The sequence below is a fragment of the Centruroides sculpturatus genome, unplaced genomic scaffold (genome assembly GCF_000671375.1).
Source record: "Centruroides sculpturatus isolate CEXI.00-Female unplaced genomic scaffold, Cexi_2.0 scaffold554, whole genome shotgun sequence".
NCBI classification, from domain to species: Eukaryota; Metazoa; Arthropoda; class Arachnida; order Scorpiones; family Buthidae; genus Centruroides; species Centruroides sculpturatus.
Window position 1 is genome coordinate 481,574 of NW_019384851.1, and position 20,381 is coordinate 501,954.

The 20,381-nt window shown below is 28.6% G+C and overlaps 1 protein-coding gene across 2 annotated transcripts in view; it reads left to right on the top strand.

Moving 5' to 3' along the window:
* LOC111630487 (enhancer of mRNA-decapping protein 4-like) overlaps positions 1-13,907 on the top strand; it is a 39,312-nt gene extending 25,405 nt beyond the window's left edge. For both annotated transcript variants that reach the window (XM_023374594.1, XM_023374593.1), the window contains exons 7-10: positions 434-541; positions 8,452-8,564; positions 13,592-13,675; positions 13,758-13,907. In XM_023374594.1, coding sequence (XP_023230362.1) covers positions 434-541; positions 8,452-8,564; positions 13,592-13,675; positions 13,758-13,764 — 312 coding nt within the window. In that variant the 3' untranslated portion in view covers positions 13,765-13,907. The remainder of the gene's footprint in view (positions 1-433; positions 542-8,451; positions 8,565-13,591; positions 13,676-13,757) is intronic.
* The last annotated feature ends 6,474 nt before the right edge of the window (positions 13,908-20,381 follow it).

Genomic DNA, 20,381 nt, shown 5'->3' on the forward strand with positions numbered 1-20,381 from the left:
ATCATCTGACAAAGTCATGCAATATCACTTTGTCGCATGTACTCATACTAAGACCTTGTATCTCAAAAACAAAGTCATGGATCACTACAGTAATGATCATCTGTTCATGAACTAAGTTAACTTTATTCTTAAACTACATTTATTTCAAAAATTAAATTGTTTGGGGATAATTGGAATAGTGTTATTTCAGAAACATGGAAATGGAGTTATTTTACCTGTATATTAATATGGTACATAAAAATAAAAATTTTTAGCTTTTTCATTTCTCTACTTTTTTCTAAATATAACTTTTTAGCAGGTTGTTTGTACTTTACTTCAATAAAAATAACTTTAATCTAAATTTAAAAATTATTAATATTTAAATCACTTATGGAATAATTGTACAAATTTATTTGTATATGATAATATTTTTTAATAATTTATGTTTTAATAGGCTCATATGTGGAATATTGATTTAGTTATCAAAGAGTATGGAAAAGGAATTTTGTCTTTAGATGATGTGAAAGTAGGATATCAAACAATTTTAACAGGCCATTCAATGGTATGTTTTAATATATTAAAATTTAATTATAATAATAATGTATGTTAAGTAATAATAATTAACAAAGGTAATAAAGCATTACAACATTAACTAATATAAATTATTTGATGCAAATTTTTAAACATCTTAAATTAATTCAGTTTGTATTATTCTTTCAAAATGAAATGTGTTATTTTCCAATCAATATGAAGTGTTAAGGAGACTAGGATCATTAATTTTTTGAAATATATCCTCTGTAATATTAATTACACTTTTTAAAATTAGCATTTAGTATTTAGTAAGTTTTTATTAAAATAATTAAGTTCTACATATTATCTATCTTTTGTGTTTTAATTTGTAATTATATTATTACTCATAATCTTTATAATTTTGGCAATATGCTGTTTGCATTAATATCTCAATAATACATGAATAAAGTTAAAATTGAAAAGAAATAAGAATAGGAAAACAAGTACACTTCATATTTCATTAGTAAATCAAACATCCCATTACTATTTCAGAACTTATAACTGCAATTTTTTGACACTAGATCTTTTTGTAAAGAAAAACATTCATTATTTTGTATGATAAAAAAAACATTTTAATTTTTATGGGGGAAACTATTTACTGTAATGTATTATTTAATTAGTTTATGCAATATGTTTAATTTGAATGTTAATAGATCAGTAAATGAATTAAAAGGTTTACAAATGATAATGAAAGAATATTTATATTATTGAAAATTTTATAAAATATGATACAATCAATTTTTTATAATTTTAGGATTTAAGAATTATTTAGGATTCTAGAAAAAAAATATTGATTATTCTGAGTTATGTTGACTGTAATTTTCTTTAGAAAATTTAGTCATTTCTTATTAATATAATAAATATAAATACAACTTTTTAGAAAGAAAAATTCTTTGTTTCAGTCATTTTTTTCATTGTTCACATCATCATTAAAATGTATCATGTGATTGTGGCAAGAACACCAGAGGACACTTTTTATCATTTTTTGCATTTTAACTACGGAGGCAGTAGCCTAAAAAGGAAGGTTGTCTCCGTGAGTATTTGTGTTTTTTAATGAACTGCTGATGGTGTGAACAACGAAAAAAATGACTGAAACAAAGAATTTTTCTTTGTAAAAAGTTGTATTTATATTTATTATATTAATATTAAATAATCGTTGGCCATGTAAACTTATTATTTTTAGTAATTTCTGATAAAGATTTAAAAATTCTTAGATTATTTGCATTTGGAAATGTTTATATTTTTAGAATTATTTCAATTGTTTAAACAACTAAATAAATAGTGAAGAAACTCATAATTGAGAGAGAATGTTTTCTTTTGCTTTGTAAATCATTTATTTAAGTTATTGTAGGAAATCATTCTAACAATTGACAGATAACAAACCTTTAGCTAAAGTTTGCCTCTTAATGAAGAATTTTATCAATTTGTTCAACTAATATCACTTCATGATTTAAACAGACTAAAATCAACATTCATGAGAATCAGGAAATGAAAAAAGTGACAGAATTTTATTGTTTAAAGGTACCAGACTTAATTATTTGTTTTATGCACTTTGCTAGTCAATTTGAATGCACTGATAATTATAATGTTGAATTAAAAATTTCATATTACCAAAAAAATTATAAACTGGAATTAAATTGAATATTTGAAGTTTATTGTGTTTTGCCAGTATGTGTTTGAAAATAATGTTATGCACTTACATTGAAAAAATTATTTTATATATTTATTTGCAATTTTGCATATAAAAATGATTATATTTTAATCAAGTAGTTTATGAGTAACTTGAGAAACTAAACCAGTTTTTAATATTTGCACTAACAAACATTATCAGTGAATTCAATAAGCTGCCATCAGGTTCCAACTGCATAAACTATAAAATTCTAGAAAATTGATTTAAAAATTAAACATTTATAATAATTAAATTTATTAAGTACAGTGGGGTATGCTAGAACAAGTGTAATTGGTTCTAGAATCTTGTTCATTCTAGCATACTTGAAATACATGTATTTAGGGATAATTGTTCCAAGTCAAAGACCAGAGCAAAGTTACCATCTAACATAATCATTTAAACAGGAAAAATATAATACAAAATTAAAAATATAAGAGTAAAAAGAATATAAAATTAATTTATTTAAGTTTTATGTAGTATACATGTAAGCTTCCATCTGTTCCATGATATTACAACATAAACTGCTTAATCTAGAGATTACTTTTGCAACACTTGTACACTTTTTATTTCTTCCTTGTTTTTCAAAATTGTACTGATTATTGATTTAAGCCGTATGATATTCAGCACTTCGGTCTACACTTAATGACTAATACTCCAATCAAAACGGAAAACCACTACATGTCATGTGCATGCACAGACTATGTTGTTACACTTGTTGCAGCATCTATGTTCATTATAACATTTTGATTTTGTAGATAAAACATTATGTTATAGCATTGTTTATTCTAGAATACCTCACTGTAGTTGAACAAAAAAATTTTACCGTGTTGAATTTTATAGTTTATGCTGTTGAAACCCGATTAGATTAGCCAAAAACATTTCCTTGTGCAAAAATTAAATGCTGGTTATTAAAGATTTAGTTTTTCAAAGTAATGTCATCCAACTACTGATTACATTAGTTTGAGTATATTTTCAGAAAAATTAAACATTTATAATAATAAAATTTATAAAATAGTTGAACTAAAAATTTTACATTAATAGATATTTAAATGCACATTATAGTTAAGAATGCCTTGTGTTGAGTTTGTAGTTTAAGTAGTTTTAGAGGTAATGAATTGCCAAAAAACTGAATCGAATAACTTATGTTGTTAAAAAACTATATAATAATAATAATAATAATTCTTTATTGCATGACCCTTAGTTCATTACAGGAGGTTAAATTATAATTTAAAAGTATGTTAGTAATATTTAACAAATTAATATAACAACATAGTACAAGATAACATAAAATTGCAGTAATAATCAGTTTTTGAAAAATGTGATAAACTAATTATATCTTTCCAAGACTTAAATCTCATCATATACCTGTTCCTACTTTGTTCACATTTCACACAATAGAATAATACATGTTCCTAGTTTCATACACTTGCATGCTATAATTACTACAAATTCTATCAGGATCTATTATTAGTCTACTATTTCATAATGTCGAAGAAATTGCAAAGGCAATATGAACAGAAATGTTAGAGACATATCTCATTGGAAAGAAAAATTTAAAAGGAATCAGAAAAGTCCAAAATAACTAATGCCAAATGATGCAGATTATATAGAGAGCATAAGAAAACCAAACTTTGATATGAATATTTTGAGTGCATTGCTGCTCAGACCAATAGATATTGACTTGGAATTGATTACCATCAAGACTTTATTCATTTACATCTTATAAAGATCCTTCCTCTAATAACACAAAGACGGATTCATGCCTTAAACATTTGCAATTATATAACTTTTGCTATATAACTTTTGTCTGTTTTGAATTGCAACAATTATTCAATGATGAATGTTTGAAAAAATGTAAAATATTGAATTAATTGAATTTTACATTATTTAAACTGAAAGCAAATTTATAATTAGAGTAGGTCTAAACAATATTTTAAAAAGTATTATAAAAATATTTGTTTCTTGGTTAAAAATCTTCATAAATATATAAATATATTTGAATTATTTTTTATCTGTTTTATATTAAAATCGATTTTATATATATATTTAGTGTTATGTAAAATTAGGTTTTTACTAATGATTGGAATTGTAGTTATAGTAGTAAAAACACGAAACAAATTATTTTTGGAATAAAAGTTCTGTTTAGAATCAGAGCTTAACTCATCTATATTTTTATTTTTTATTTATTTAAGCATACTGGTACAACCATGATATGGAGACAAAAAACAAAAAATCATACAAGATCATACAATATATCCATTAGTACAAAAACAAATATATGCAACTTAACTAAAACACAATAGTAAATAAAAAAAATAAATTCAGTTCTAAACCTAAAAGTGGGAGAGCTATCCATAAAATAAAATAAATAAAAGTTACCAGAAAATGAGGCTATATCTTACCTAGAAAATGAAAAATAATCAGTTTAGTCTCTTATTCACAAATCAGATAATCTCTCAAATAACCAAAGCTAGCCACTGGTTAAATAACAAGGAAACCAAGCCCCAGGACACAGTTAACATAAAATTACTAACAGCTTTCACTATGAACCTTGAAAAATGAATCAGTACCAGAAATTACTTTCTTAAATTTATTAAATGCAAAACAGGTAACACCAAAAATCTCCTCACATAATTTTGACAAAGAGGCATAAACTGTGATTACGTGATATGTATCCAATGATGGATCAACCGTACCACACATGCAAATGTTCCTTCTAGAAAATTAAAAATAATCAGTTTATTCTCTTATTCACAAATCGGATAGTTTCCCAACTCATATAACTATTCATTAATTTTACATATTTAGCAAGGTTTAAATTATTTTTAATAATTCTGTAGAATTTTTATAAATAAAAACCGAACAGTTTATACATTCAACAAACAAATGCTATGTAATTTTTCTAATGAACATTTAAAAATAATCCAAATTTTAAAAGAATTAATTTTTGGATTGCATTGCTTATTCTTGCTAAAGATATTCTGATTAATAATTTTTATTTTTCATGTGAAATCTGTGAATTAATGCAGTTGTCAGAAAAAAAGAAACATAAACAACTCCAATAGAAAAAATGCTCCTGGTGAGAATTAGATCGGAGGTCACCATTTGTTATACAATTAGATGGGAAAGTTGACACATAGGTGTCAAGAATGCACCATTATTGTCAACATGTGATGATCATGTGACTCCTTTCCCATGACAACTGAATAAAAGCTTGAGCCCCCAGAAGCTCGGCGCGTCCGCACACAGAAGTTATTTCTGTACTTGTGTCAGTCGACCTCCATGCAAAGGAATTGGATCCCATTGGAGAAGACACAGAGGATCATCGCCATATCAACTCTCCATTACTCTGAGATATAGAACTTGTAAAATCGCTCTCTCTCTCTCCCTAAAGTTAGGCAAGCGACATAGACAAGAATAGTCGCCTATTATATGTAAATAGTCTAGTATAACCGCATTTAACCTTAGTCTTATTTTTGCCTCCTGTAACTTAAATTTAGTTATTCAATAAATGCTTTGTTTATTTGTTAAACCCTCTCCTGTCATTGAAAGGATGCCTGCTGGCTTACTGACGCACTCTCCACTCACTCTTTGCTCTCCTAGATCGGGTTTTACCAGCCTGTCAGTGTAAGTGGTCAGGAGGGATTAACCCCTGGCCCTCTGCTTGTCTCACATTCATATTGTTTATTCTAGAGGCAAGCACTCGTCATTATTGAATATTTTATTTTATNCACCAAAAATCTCCTCACATAATTTTGACAAAGAGGCATAAACTGTGATTACGTGATATGTATCCAATGATGGATCAACCGTACCACACATGCAAATGTTCCTTCTAGAAAATTAAAAATAATCAGTTTATTCTCTTATTCACAAATCGGATAGTTTCCCAACTCATATAACTATTCATTAATTTTACATATTTAGCAAGGTTTAAATTATTTTTAATAATTCTGTAGAATTTTTATAAATAAAAACCGAACAGTTTATACATTCAACAAACAAATGCTATGTAATTTTTCTAATGAACATTTAAAAATAATCCAAATTTTAAAAGAATTAATTTTTGGATTGCATTGCTTATTCTTGCTAAAGATATTCTGATTAATAATTTTTATTAATTTTCATTAATTTTTAAAAATTTTCATTAATTTTTAAAAATTTTCATTAGGTAAATTTTCATTAATTTTTAAAAATTTTCATTAATTTTCATTAACATTGACAAAAATTCAATGTGAAGTGACATGCAATGGAGAAAAATTTCAACACGGGATAGGTTAATATATTTTTTCGTACATGATCAGTTATCCAAACAACTCCAGTCCTGAATTGTTTCTGATAATCGATGCTCTATTTTTTAATTTGCATAAATAGAATATTTTTGTATGTATTGATTTTCCTCATTCCATTTACTAATATATTTAAGCATAAATTATTTTACTTCCATTGACTATTTCACTTTAAACAATTTTTTTTACTTGAAGTATTTTTACAGATTTTAGTGTATATGTTTCTGTGAAAGACCGAAATTAGAGAATGTCAATGTTTTCCAGTGAATGTCGACACATACAAAATATGTCGGTGAAAGACCGAATATTTGGTTATATTATTACATATTCAAACAATCACCGGTGTATGTCGACAAGCACAGATAAGTCTTGGTGGAGGTCGAAACGACACCCGAGAAGCCAATGTCGACAGAAAGGCGACAGTCTGTCACTAAATTCTTTGCCGTTTCCTTTCACTCAAATTGATGATACCGTACGAATACAAGTCCCTGATGTCGACTGTGGTCGTACACATTCCCGAAATGTGTTGGCGGTTGTTGTTGGAATAGATGACTCCGACTTTTATAAATTAGCAAACAAAAATGATACCCTCAAGCAGCTTTATACCCATAATCAGTTCGTAATTTGTAAAGAAAAGTTACTTTCCATAGATGAGATTTTTTTTCTCAAGAAATATCTCTGAGAGAAACAGCTGCAGCTAATTCGAAAAGTGGAGGGCAAGGCTATACAAGTTGTCATTGCAAAAGGATGTGTTCCACGAAAAAATGCAGTTGTAAAACAAGGGACTCTTGTGCAATTCAAAGGGCCATAACAGTTTAAGTTGTTGCAATAAATAAGATTGTATAATGTTAATCAAATAATTTGTGTGTAAGTTTATTATTGTATTATTTGCTTTAATGATTTGGAATGTACTGTTCGTTTTAGTGTTCAACGGTTTATTTACATGCACTGTTACTTAAGCTTTCTCCTATTCTGACATTAAAAAGTTGCATTTTTGTCTTAATGTAATAAAAATATTTTTATTCAACATTCACCATTAGTGCATGCTGAATGTCGACATTTGTCAATGTAAGTGAGAAATAATGATATTTAGCAAATATTTTGTACATACACGAAACGACTGCGTGAATGCTGACATTCACTGGAGAATGCTGACATTCGCCAGATATCGGTCATTCACAGTAACATATATATTAGATAACAAACATGTTATAAAAAATGTAACAAAATAGTTTTTATATTCTAAAAAACTTAACATTTTTATTTATGAAAAATTATTTCTAATTAAATATTTAATGAACTTTCATATTAAATACTTTAATTTAATTAAGAAGCTTTATAGCTAATTTTACAAAAAAATTTCATCAGTTTAAAAATACATTGATTCATATATGAAGGTTATTTGTCTGTTAAAATTTTTAATAATTACAATATATACTTTCACTGAGAGATGAGATTGCTCAATATAATTTTCACTTAATATTTTTATTACTTCATGGCTTTAATTTTCATTCATATTTATAGCTGTAATTATATTTTAATTAATGTAATATTAAATTTTGCTGGTATCTTATATTTAAAAGGCTGGAATTTAAATATGATTATTTAATTGTCTTTACAATATCAGATATAAATTTTGAAATAATTGTTAATAATTAAATGGATAATTTTTGTTTAGTAGTTTATAAATGCATATTTAATATTGTTTACTGTGAAGGAATTAAATGAATAATTTTGTCTATTGTCTTCTAATGACAATAGACAAAATTATTCATGTTTAATTTCTTCATGTAATTCAGAAAGTACTGCATTTTAATATACAATACTTTCTGAATTATTGTTCCTAAATTTTTTAATATAAAAGCTTGAGTTAAGTTTTTATTTTTTTGCAGTTTGTAAAATTAAAATTAATTTAGATACATTTTATATGTATATCATTTTTAGCCTATTAGAGATGCTGCCTTTTCTCCTGACGGATATGCTTTGGCTATAGCGAGTACCAATGGAGAAGTTCAATTTTTTGAAGTTTTTTCAGAAGAGGATACTGTTTCTCCAAGGTAAATTTAGATATTCTACAAACAGAAACCAAAATTTGATAAATTATTTCTATTTGTGGTTGTAAGTGCATTAATATAAAATTGTTTTTATGTTAAATACATTTTTAAGTGTATTTGATCAAAATCTCTTTTAAAAACTTCAGTTTAATATGAAATATTTACTGTAGGGTATATGGAACTGGTACCACTGATTTCAATAGTTTAAAAATGAGAATTTAAAATAAAAAAATTTTTATATTATTAAAAAATATTTGAGTAAAATTATATATATATATATTATATAAAATTAAATTCTTGATATTTATGATTTATTAATTATTGATATGTCAATGATAATATTTATTCTTTACATACATACATACATACATACATACATACATATCTATACGAGGTCTGTTCAAAAAGTTTAAGAACTTTTTGAATAGCACACCTCCAGTTGGTTATTTTTTAATCTGCTTGGAAGCGTTGTGTCTGTGGAAACCTCCCGAATAACCTCCTTCAACTCATTTGTTGATATCTTGTTTTAGTGATTAGTTATGGTCATTTATGTGAAGGGGTTATGGGGTTTAGCAAAAAATTGAATCCGCAGAAATGAGCTCTGAAGGAGCAGCGTTGTTTTGTGAAATTCTTTGTGAAACTCAGGAAATCCTTTATGGAAAGTTTTGAGTTGATTACCAAGGCTTACGGTGAGGATGCTGTGAAACATATCATGTGTTATGAATGGTTTTCCCAGTCCAAAAAGGGATGGCAATCAGTGAAAGATGACAAGCATTCTGGATGACCATCAACATCAACTAGCGACCCACACATTGAGAAAGTGAATGATCTCATTCATGAAAATTGACATTTGACTGTCAGGGAATTGCAATAGTGTGTGGCATCTCAATTGGTTCATGCTATGAAATCCTGACTGAAAAATTGAGGATGCATCAAGTTGCCGCCAAATTCATGCCTTACCCAATGACAGCAGACCAGAAACAACAACATGTTCAAGTCTGTCAGGAACTGTTTGATCGAGCTGAAGAGGATGAAACCTTCTTATATTCAGGATATTCAGGATCATAACAGGTGATGAGTCATGGGTTTATGGATATGACATTGAAACAAAAGTGCAATCTTCACAATGGGTGGGTGAAACATCCCCCTGCTCAAAAAAGCTTGACAAGTTTGCTCAAATGTTAAGGTGATGTTAACTGTTTTTTTCAATGCAAAGGGGGTTGTGCATCACGAATACCTACCTACAAGCCAAACAGTCAACACAGAGTATTACCTGGGGGTTATGAAACACCTAGAAACAGAATCAGATGAAAAAGGCCCAAACTTTGAAGGAGTGGCAAGTAGTACTTTTTTTATCACAACATTGCGCTGGCTTAGTTGTCCCTCAGCTCAGAACTCGTGAGTTTTTGGCCAAAAAACAAGACCCTGTGCTTCTCCACTCACCCTACTCACCTGACCTGGCCCCATGCAACTTTTTCTTGTTCTCCAAACTAAAAAACCTGCACAAAGGAAAAAGATTTGCCACCATTCCAGAGATAGAGAAAAATTTGGTGGAGGAGCTGTTAGTATTCCAGAAGAAGCATTCCAAGACTTTTTCAAAAAGTGGAAACACTGTTAGGATAAGTGTATACATTGGGGAGGAGACTACTTTGAAGGGACCCCCGACCAATAAATTGTAAGTGAAGTATTTTTTTGTAATAAATAAAGTTTGAGACCTTTTTTGAACAGATATATGTTAGAAATTAGAAAGTTATTTCTTCGTATATATGTTAGAAATTCTCCTGTCAACTATGACGGACTACTTTCTATGAGAAAGTAGTGATTGAAGAATTGAGAAGAGTACAGATTTCAAGAAAGTCAAAAGTAACTAATATTTCTACAATAGCTTATACTGTTTTGTCAAAACATAATTGAATCACAGTAATACATTTTAAATAACAGACTTGTTAGATCATTACTTCCAATTGGATAATAGAATGTCACATGGTCACTACAGAAAGATTTAAAAAAAAATTTGTTATAGAAGTGGCACAACATGTCTACCTATTTTTACTGTTTAAATTTTAAATTTAATGAAGTTTAAAACACATCATTTTCCAAAATATTTAAAAATGCAAATTATAAGAAATTCTGTTGTCAAGCATGAACTTAATGAAGTCACTGACATCACTGAAACATAAATGCAATCACTGATCCAAAATCGATAAAAACATCTATTTATTTTATAGCTAATATTTCTGCAAAAGAAGTAGCCTATACTTTGTCAAAACATAAAATAAATATAACCAAAATTTCATCTGGATTGGACAAAAATTGCAGGAGTTATAAGGCATTCACACACAAACACACAGATGACAGCTTTTATATTATTAAATATACATAAATTTTTCTATTACTTTTGATTTCAAGCCTGGAGCTGTCCATTAATCTCCTTTAGTCCCCAGACCAAGAATGATCTACAGTAGAGCGTTGTTTATCCGAAAGCCAGTTATCCAAAACATTGGTTAACTGAAAGCATTTCAGTCGGCAAATTTAAATTTTCGCTAGTGCTGTAGCGCTGCAATCTTTGGCTATATCTTGGGCTACTCCAATATTTTTTTTGTTGGTGTGTGTGTTTTAGCTGGCAGCACCGGCACTTTTGTGTAGTGTTTTTCTGAGGACTGTGTGGTGCTAAATCAAACGTTTTTGATACTAGATTAACTTCTAAAGTATAATTTTTTTTGTTTTTATATTTTTATTTTGTTTGTAAAAAATAAAGGAATAATTTTTAATGATACAATAGCCTCAATTATTATTTTAAAAAGTTTATGTTAGGCTTAACATCGACGAAAATTCAACGCGAAGCGACACGCAACGGAGAAAAATTTCAACACGGGATAAATTAATATATTTTTTCATACATAATCGGTTATCCGAAAAATAAGTTATCCGAACAACCCCAGTTCCCAATTGATTCGGATAAATGATGCTCTACTGTACTTACCTTTTGTGCAGGGGTGATAGCTCTCATTGTTCATAGATCATTTCTCAATGAGGACAACCCTTTTGTTTCTAACACATTTGACCTAGGGCAAAACAGGTGGTCTGCTTATCTCTGTTTCTTGTCATACATACATATGCAATGATATTTATTATAATTAAATTAAATTTGAATAATTTTAATATTTATAATTTACTATGTTTTATTTTCTTGATTGATAAAATGACCAACATTAATAAAAGTAGACTCTTCATTAAGAAATTGTCTTACTATATAACCAAAAATTTCTTATATGCTTAATTTTAATTATTTTGTGTTTTTCCTAATTATCATTGTTTGTAATGGACACCTTTATTAAGCCTCTCTTCCTAGAAATTTTTAACTGAATGGATCAAAAAAAGAAAATCAATACTACACAGTCTTATAAACTTTTCTGTTTCTTATTTTTCATTTTTGACTCTTTTTGTCCTTTAACTAAAGAATACCATTTTATGACTTAATTTAATTAATTAATTTTAAAACATAAATTAATAAATACAAAATACTGATATTATATTTAGTATGAACAAATAACTGATTTGTGCACTGATAGTCTAGTCTAGTTCTCTAGTAGGAAACAAAAACTTTTTATGGAAAAGAAAATTTTAGCCCAATGTTTATGTTGATTTGAAGTTTATTAATTCGTAAAAGAATTGTAACTTATAATTTAAAAAAAAAAATATGTTTTAATAATCTAGTATATATTGTTGAACTAGAAAACAGCAAAATACTAGAAACTAGTATTTTGCTGTTTTTTTTAATATTAATCTTTTATTACGTAAATGTGAGATCCAGCCTGGGATACAGGGTAGGTTGTTACACCTGTATCACTTACTAGGCAGCTAGTCGGTAGGACTAGTTCTCTGTCATCTACAAGAACAGCCTTTTCCAATCTTAGGGAAATCGAGTGGCGGAGGGTCTTTAGTTAAGCCGAATTTTAAGGTGGAGGTTGGTGATGGCGAAATCACCTTCCTTACGTCAGGTTCCCGACACCAGTTTGTCAATTAATCGATCCGCGGACTAACACGCAGGTGATTATTTTATAGATTTGATTCAGAGACATTCTTTTAACAAATAAACAAGATTGAATTTAATTAAACGTAAACCAATAAAATAATACAAATATATGGTAGTAAGAGACAATGACTACAAAATTCAACCTATAAGTCGAGAGATATATGGACTTATATTAAATTGTTACACGATCGAAAGAGAGAGCTCACAAAATCGTTAGTAAACATACAACCTGTTTTAGTTGTCGTTCGTCTTCTTCTTGAAGGCAAGGGATACTCTAGAGATAAAGTTCATTTACTTCATTCCATGGGAGATCGATAGGTGCACAAAATCAAAGTATATCTTCTCAGCGCTAACTCTGGAATTATTCTATGTGACTCGTCTAAGGGCGTTGGCCATCAGGAGAAATATATGTGTGGAGTCCTGACTCTTCCAGGTCTGTCGATGAACTCCCCAAATTCTGATAAATTTCCCCTATATCTCATGATTTACGACCAATCATCTGCCAGAAACTCTTTCATGTGAATGGATGAAAGGGGAATCAAAGAGGAGTAGACAGTTCCCATCTGAGCGAGATTTTTAGCGGATAAGGGAAAAACAGAGGATGTAATAACTTCCCTAGAAGGAAGTAGCATCTGTTATCTATCTTTCCCACGTTGGAAAATGTTAATTTCTCACCAAGATGAAATAATATTTTATGACAATATTTAACATTATTAATAAAATTACTATTTTAGACCCGGGGCCTATTCGGATCTCACATAAATTAAAAAATTTTATTTTTTATGTAAAGTAACTTTTTATGCTATTTTTAACTTAGGATTAATGTTAGGATTCAATATTTAGTTATATAGTAAATTTTTAGTTAAACTAAAAATTTTTAAAATTTGCATTTGAGATTTGCATTTAAAGAAATAATAGTTCTTTGAATGATAACTTATACATATGTTATTTCATGAAAAACTGTTTGTTTTATTTATTTATTTTATTTTTTTAGATGCCTTCATCAATGGAAACCTCATGATGGCAAACCTCTCTCTTCATTATTTTTTTTAGATGATCACAAAAATCCCAAACCAACGTAAGCTTTCATATATTCAAACAACTTTTTGAAAGTCTTTTAAATAATATCTTGTATTTTTATTTATTTATCTTTTTTACAGTGTTTAATTTTGGAGATTTGCCTTAACTGGAGCAGATAACAATCAAGAGATTAAGTTGTGGAGTTGTGAAAAATGGGTTTGTCTCCAAACAATTCGGTGGGTAAAATTAAGTAATGAAATTATTTATTTATTAATATATTTTTATACTTTTTATATTAGTTTATGTAAAATTTTCATTTTTGAATCTATTCAAATATGTGACTTTTTGCTATTAGACAAAATTTCTTGATTCTTCTGTCAAACATATTGTCCCTCTATATAATGATCAGTGATTTATTACATGTGTTCCATATAATAAATCACTGATCATTATATAGAACAGTAGTACAGCTGTGCACAATTTATAGTTTTTTGATATAGTCACCTACATTGTTAATCACTCATTCCCATTGATGTGGAAGTTGGTTGATGCTTAGCAGCCAAATTTCTGTTGCTAGTTGCTATGGAGTGGTGTACTTTCCATATAATGTCCTGGATGGTCTTGAAAGGAATTCCTATGGAGAGATCCCTTCATCTTAGAGAATAAATTAAAATTGCATAGACTATTGTCCAGAGAGTATGGGGAGGGTAGTACAACACTTCCTGACCCCCACATATCAAGCTGGCTCTTCACTAAGACCAACACAATGTTGCATGACAATGCCCATTGCCATGCAACATGATGTAGGATTCTTCAGGAAGTGGCATTGTTTCTTATGCAGCATTGGTCACATATTATGTTCCAAGAAGTGGGTGTAGAAATGTGCATTTACAGTTTACCCTGGTAGCATTGTGTGTTTAAAGTAATACCTTTACAGTCATAGCATTGATGTTAATGGGGTTCTGCTGGAATTTTTTTCATCATGGAGAACAATAATGTCACCACTCAGTGAAGTGACATTTTAGTTGTGGTTTATAGGACTGAGCCTCTGTTTCATCTAATGTAATGATATGATGTAAGAACACTGACTCTTCATGCTGATAGCACTCCAAATCGAAACACACTGCTGTTTCTGGACATCATCCAAAGCAAGTGGAATCCATTAGTATGCAATTTTTCATGTATGCAGTTCTTGCAGAATGTGTAGGATGATCTTGTGGGTGGATTGTTCTCAACCTAGGTCACAAACTGCCCACGTCCAATCATTCTCCAACAATGCAGCCACAGCTTGTACTTTTTTCCATAAAACTGTGGGGGACACTCAGGTCAATGCTCATTATCTATTTTCTGATGACCTCTCAGTGTATTCATTCACTTTCTGATGGTACTGTACAGTAAAGCAGATGATACACAAGCCTATACTATACAAGTCATTGATAACTGTTTTGCTGTGAATTTCCTTGCAATCTTGATTTTCAGTCAACATTACTGCTCAAAATTAGAAAATACTTTTAGAATGATCTGCCTTTCACAAGTCTCTTTCTGTTGCTACTGTGCTAGTCTAAAGGTGACAGAAACCTTTTTGCCAGTGGATATCTAGGGAATCAACCTTAAAAACAGCATAATATTCATAATTGTCACAACTTTCACTTTTGCCTTATAAATACGTGCTTCTTATTTATTTTCAACCCCTGTATATTATGATATTTATTACATTTATATATGATTATGTTTATTTAAATAGAATAACTCCTCACTGTAATATGGTTGCTGTTTCTTCAATTCCTGTATATAATGTCTCTTTAATCCAAAAAGCAAGTTTGATAGACAATCTCACAGCTTTCTGGTTAGAAACAGCTTTATTTTGTAAATTGGATTACAAATGCATTTCGTGTTGATTTAAGTTCCCAACCCCCCTTCAATGCTGTATGAAAAAACAATAATATAATTAGGGGCACAACATTACTCAGATATTGCGAAAAAAGATTTTTTACACAACAAATCACTTGCATATCATATAAAGGCATAAATTAAATTTTCTTTTTTCTACAATTGTATCTTCTATAAATATACACAACGGTCTACTATTTTATAAAAAAATGTTTATAAAATAAATTACAATGGCTTAATACACTTAATTACATAAAAATATATAATTCTATCTAAAAACTTCTTTAAAAATATACATATTATATTTCCATTATTCAATACACTTAAAGTGGGTGCATATCAGTTCTTCCAATTGAAGACTGTATAAGTGTTAATATAATATAATATAAAATATTGTTATTTAAAATTATTAAAAATTAATTACTATACAGTTAAATTCTTGAACAACAATGACATATAAAGACATAACGACATCCAGTAATTCTAATTTATCCAAACAAACCGTACAACGGATTATGGACTGTGCTTTTATTACTGTGCTTAACATGTTGAAGTACCCTCTATTACTCTGTACCATTGATGGTCAGTTAACATACCATCTGAAATCTTAACTAAATTTTCTTTGGGATGTTTTCTTATTTCTACCTGTTCCTTGAATTTTCTTTTATAAGCATCTTTTTCTAATTGTAAAATTTTTATGTTACTTCTATTAATTTGACATTTTTTATTTTTTGTTTGAGTGTACCACGGGGAGTTATTATATCCAAGTCGAATAACTGCTTCATGCTCTTTTATTCGTACATCCAATAAACGACTAGTTTCACCTATATAAATTTTTGGATTTTGACAGTTACATTCTATTTCATAAACTACTACTGCCTTTTTAAGATTAATAAACAACATAACAATAAAATAGATAATGTTTTTATAAATGTTATGTGCTATTTTATTGGTCAAAGATGGGGCCAAACTAATATTATGTTTTTAAAGGATATTATTGAAATTGACAAAAATGTTTTTAATATACAGAAAGGTTTTATATTTTTTGTCCTGTTTATATTTCATGTTATATGTATTTATGTAATATTGTTTATGTCATGTATTTAGTTTCATTTTAGGATAGTCATTTAGAATAAACTTTGTTTCTAGCTCTTTTAATTTAATTTCTCAATTTTTATTGTCAGATATCTTTGTATATATGTTTTTAAAGTCACTTTAAGGACTTAAAAAACTGTATAGTAATNTTTAACCATCATCAATATATTTCATTCTTGTTATTAATTTTTTATGCATTTGCTTTATTTTGTATTTTGATTATCGTCCTGACATTCTCATTTTGCAAGTAGTATTTAAAATGATGAATTGTTTAAAATTATGTAGTTTTTATTTGTTCAATTATGACTGATGTATTTATTTATAGAAAAAAACTTTGCATCATTGTTACTTTTTATATTCATAGAAATTGTAGAATTCTGAAAATGCATATTTGTGATAAAGATTCTCTAAAATTTTGCAAAGTGTTTTCCTTCATAAATTTATATTTTATTATCAATAGAGTTAATCATATAGATATATATTTCTCATTTATAATTGTAATTCTTGTGACTTTCATTCACTACCATCAAATTCACTACCATAAGATAAATTCTTCTTTTTTGTTATTTTTCAAAATTACGTTGTTATCTGAGTATTTCTTAAATTCAAAAATTTATTATGTGGAAATGCAGAAGGTGTACAGTGACAATTGCGTGGACTATTCAACCGTCTGTCAATGGTGCAAAATGTTTAAAAATGGTCGTCAGTGTGTGATTGATGACGAGCACAGGTCATGTTATCCGGTAAGTGCAGCTTTGCCTCAAACAGTTGCTGCTGTTGATTCAAATCAACTGCTGCATTTGCTTGAAGACATTTTGATTGGAAAAGCACATGATATTTGACTTCTTCATGATAATGCCTGTCCACATGCTTCGACAAAAGTCCATGACCTCGTTACATCCTTTGGATGGGAAATTCTGCATCCCTTACAGTCCCGATTTGAGACCAAGCAGTTTCCACCTGTTTGGTCCTTTGAAGAAATTCCTGGCTGGAGAGAGGTTCTATTCTGATGAGGCAGTTAAATCGGTTGTACATGGATGGTTGTTTGGTCAGGAATCGGCATTCTACAGCACAGGCATCTTCAAGCTTGTACACTGCTGTGACAAGTACTTGAACTTGAATGGTTCTTATGTCAAGAAGTAGCCTAATCCACATATTTCATTTCATATATTCTGTATTTTTTATATGAATTAAAACTTTTGCTTAAAAAAATAAGGATGTTACTTATGGAAACCCCATAATGTAGAATTATTTATTTGATTTTTAACCATCATCAATATATTTCATTCTTGTTATTAATTTTTTATGCATTTGCTTTATTTTGTATTTTGATTATCGTCCTGACATTCTCATTTTGCAAGTAGTATTTAAAATGATGAATTGTTTAAAATTATGTAGTTTTTATTTGTTCAATTATGACTGATGTATTTATTTATAGAAAAAAACTTTGCATCATTGTTACTTTTTATATTCATAGAAATTGTAGAATTCTGAAAATGCATATTTGTGATAAAGATTCTCTAAAATTTTGCAAAGTGTTTTCCTTCATAAATTTATATTTTATTATCAATAGAGTTAATCATATAGATATATATTTCTCATTTATAATTGTAATTCTTGTGACTTTCATTCACTACCATCAAATTCACTACCATAAGATAAATTCTTCTTTTTTGTTATTTTTCAAAATTACGTTGTTATCTGAGTATTTCTTAAATTCAAAAATTTATTATGTGGAAATGCAGAAGGTGTACAGTGACAATTGCGTGGACTATTCAACCGTCTGTCAATGGTGCAAAATGTTTAAAAATGGTCGTCAGTGTGTGATTGATGACGAGCACAGGTCATGTTATCCGGTAAGTGCAGCTTTGCCTCAAACAGTTGCTGCTGTTGATTCAAATCAACTGCTGCATTTGCTTGAAGACATTTTGATTGGAAAAGCACATGATATTTGACTTCTTCATGATAATGCCTGTCCACATGCTTCGACAAAAGTCCATGACCTCGTTACATCCTTTGGATGGGAAATTCTGCATCCCTTACAGTCCCGATTTGAGACCAAGCAGTTTCCACCTGTTTGGTCCTTTGAAGAAATTCCTGGCTGGAGAGAGGTTCTATTCTGATGAGGCAGTTAAATCGGTTGTACATGGATGGTTGTTTGGTCAGGAATCGGCATTCTACAGCACAGGCATCTTCAAGCTTGTACACTGCTGTGACAAGTACTTGAACTTGAATGGTTCTTATGTCAAGAAGTAGCCTAATCCACATATTTCATTTCATATATTCTGTATTTTTTATATGAATTAAAACTTTTGCTTAAAAAAATAAGGATGTTACTTATGGAAACCCCATAATGTAGAATTATTTATTTGATTTTTAACCATCATCAATATATTTCATTCTTGTTATTAATTTTTTATGCATTTGCTTTATTTTGTATTTTGATTATCGTCCTGACATTCTCATTTTGCAAGTAGTATTTAAAATGATGAATTGTTTAAAATTATGTAGTTTTTATTTGTTCAATTATGACTGATGTATTTATTTATAGAAAAAAACTTTGCATCATTGTTACTTTTTATATTCATAGAAATTGTAGAATTCTGAAAATGCATATTTGTGATAAAGATTCTCTAAAATTTTGCAAAGTGTTTTCCTTCATAAATTTATATTTTATTATCAATAGAGTTAATCATATAGATATATATTTCTCATTTATAATTGTAATTCTTGTGACTTTCATTCACTACCATCAAATTCACTACCATAAGATAAATTCTTCTTTTTTGTTATTTTTCAAAATTACGTTGTTATCTGAGTATTTCTTAAAATTATGTCTAGGAAGCCTATTTGATATTTTGGTAAGATTTTTTAGTAATTGTTAGATAAATGTTTCAGTTATAATACAGTGTATTGATAAAGCCATTTTACATTTAACTTTTTCCTTAGTCCCTGTGCATGATTTCTTTTAAATTGAAAACATGACTCTCTTAGAACATCAAACAGTAAATATAGTAATGAATCTAAATTATTTATATTATCTATTTGATTTTAATCAGATTCTCTTGTAAGTAGATCATAATTAATGGAAATATTATTTTAAAGTCATAAGGCTACATAGTTTTATACTTGAATTCAATTTTTATGTCTTATATACAGTACTAGATACGTAATTTATCTGATACTGATTTTACTATTTAAAATATCTTTTTAATTGTGTTTCAAAATGATTAATTTAATGAGTAGTCTTATTCTTAAATTAATGATTTGAATCTTTTTATTAAATGATTGGTTTGATGCTTTTTCTTCTTACAAACTTTTCATGTTTCAGAAAATTTTCCTTAAAAGATTCGTGAATTAATTAATGTCTTCTGTATTTTTATTAATACTGAATAAATTGCTATACAGTTGACCCCCCTATAACATGGGTTCCTGTAGTTCGGATTCCTATATCATGGCGAAAAAATTACAACAGTATTCGTACAAACATGCTAAAAAACTCCTATAATTCGGTAAAACGTCATTGACCAGCCGAACTACAGTAGAGCCTCGATTATCCGACCGTCCTAGTCGGCAAATTTCAAATGTCCGCTAGTGATGTGGCGCTACAATATTTGGCTATGTCTTGGCTGCTTTAATATTATTTTTACGTGTTTTAGCTGGCAACACTCATTCGACCATGAAAGGGAGCCAGTATTTAAACGAGGCTTAATTTTCTAATTTTTAACGATACAATAGCGACGATTATTATTTTAAAAAATTTTTGTTAGGCTTAACAT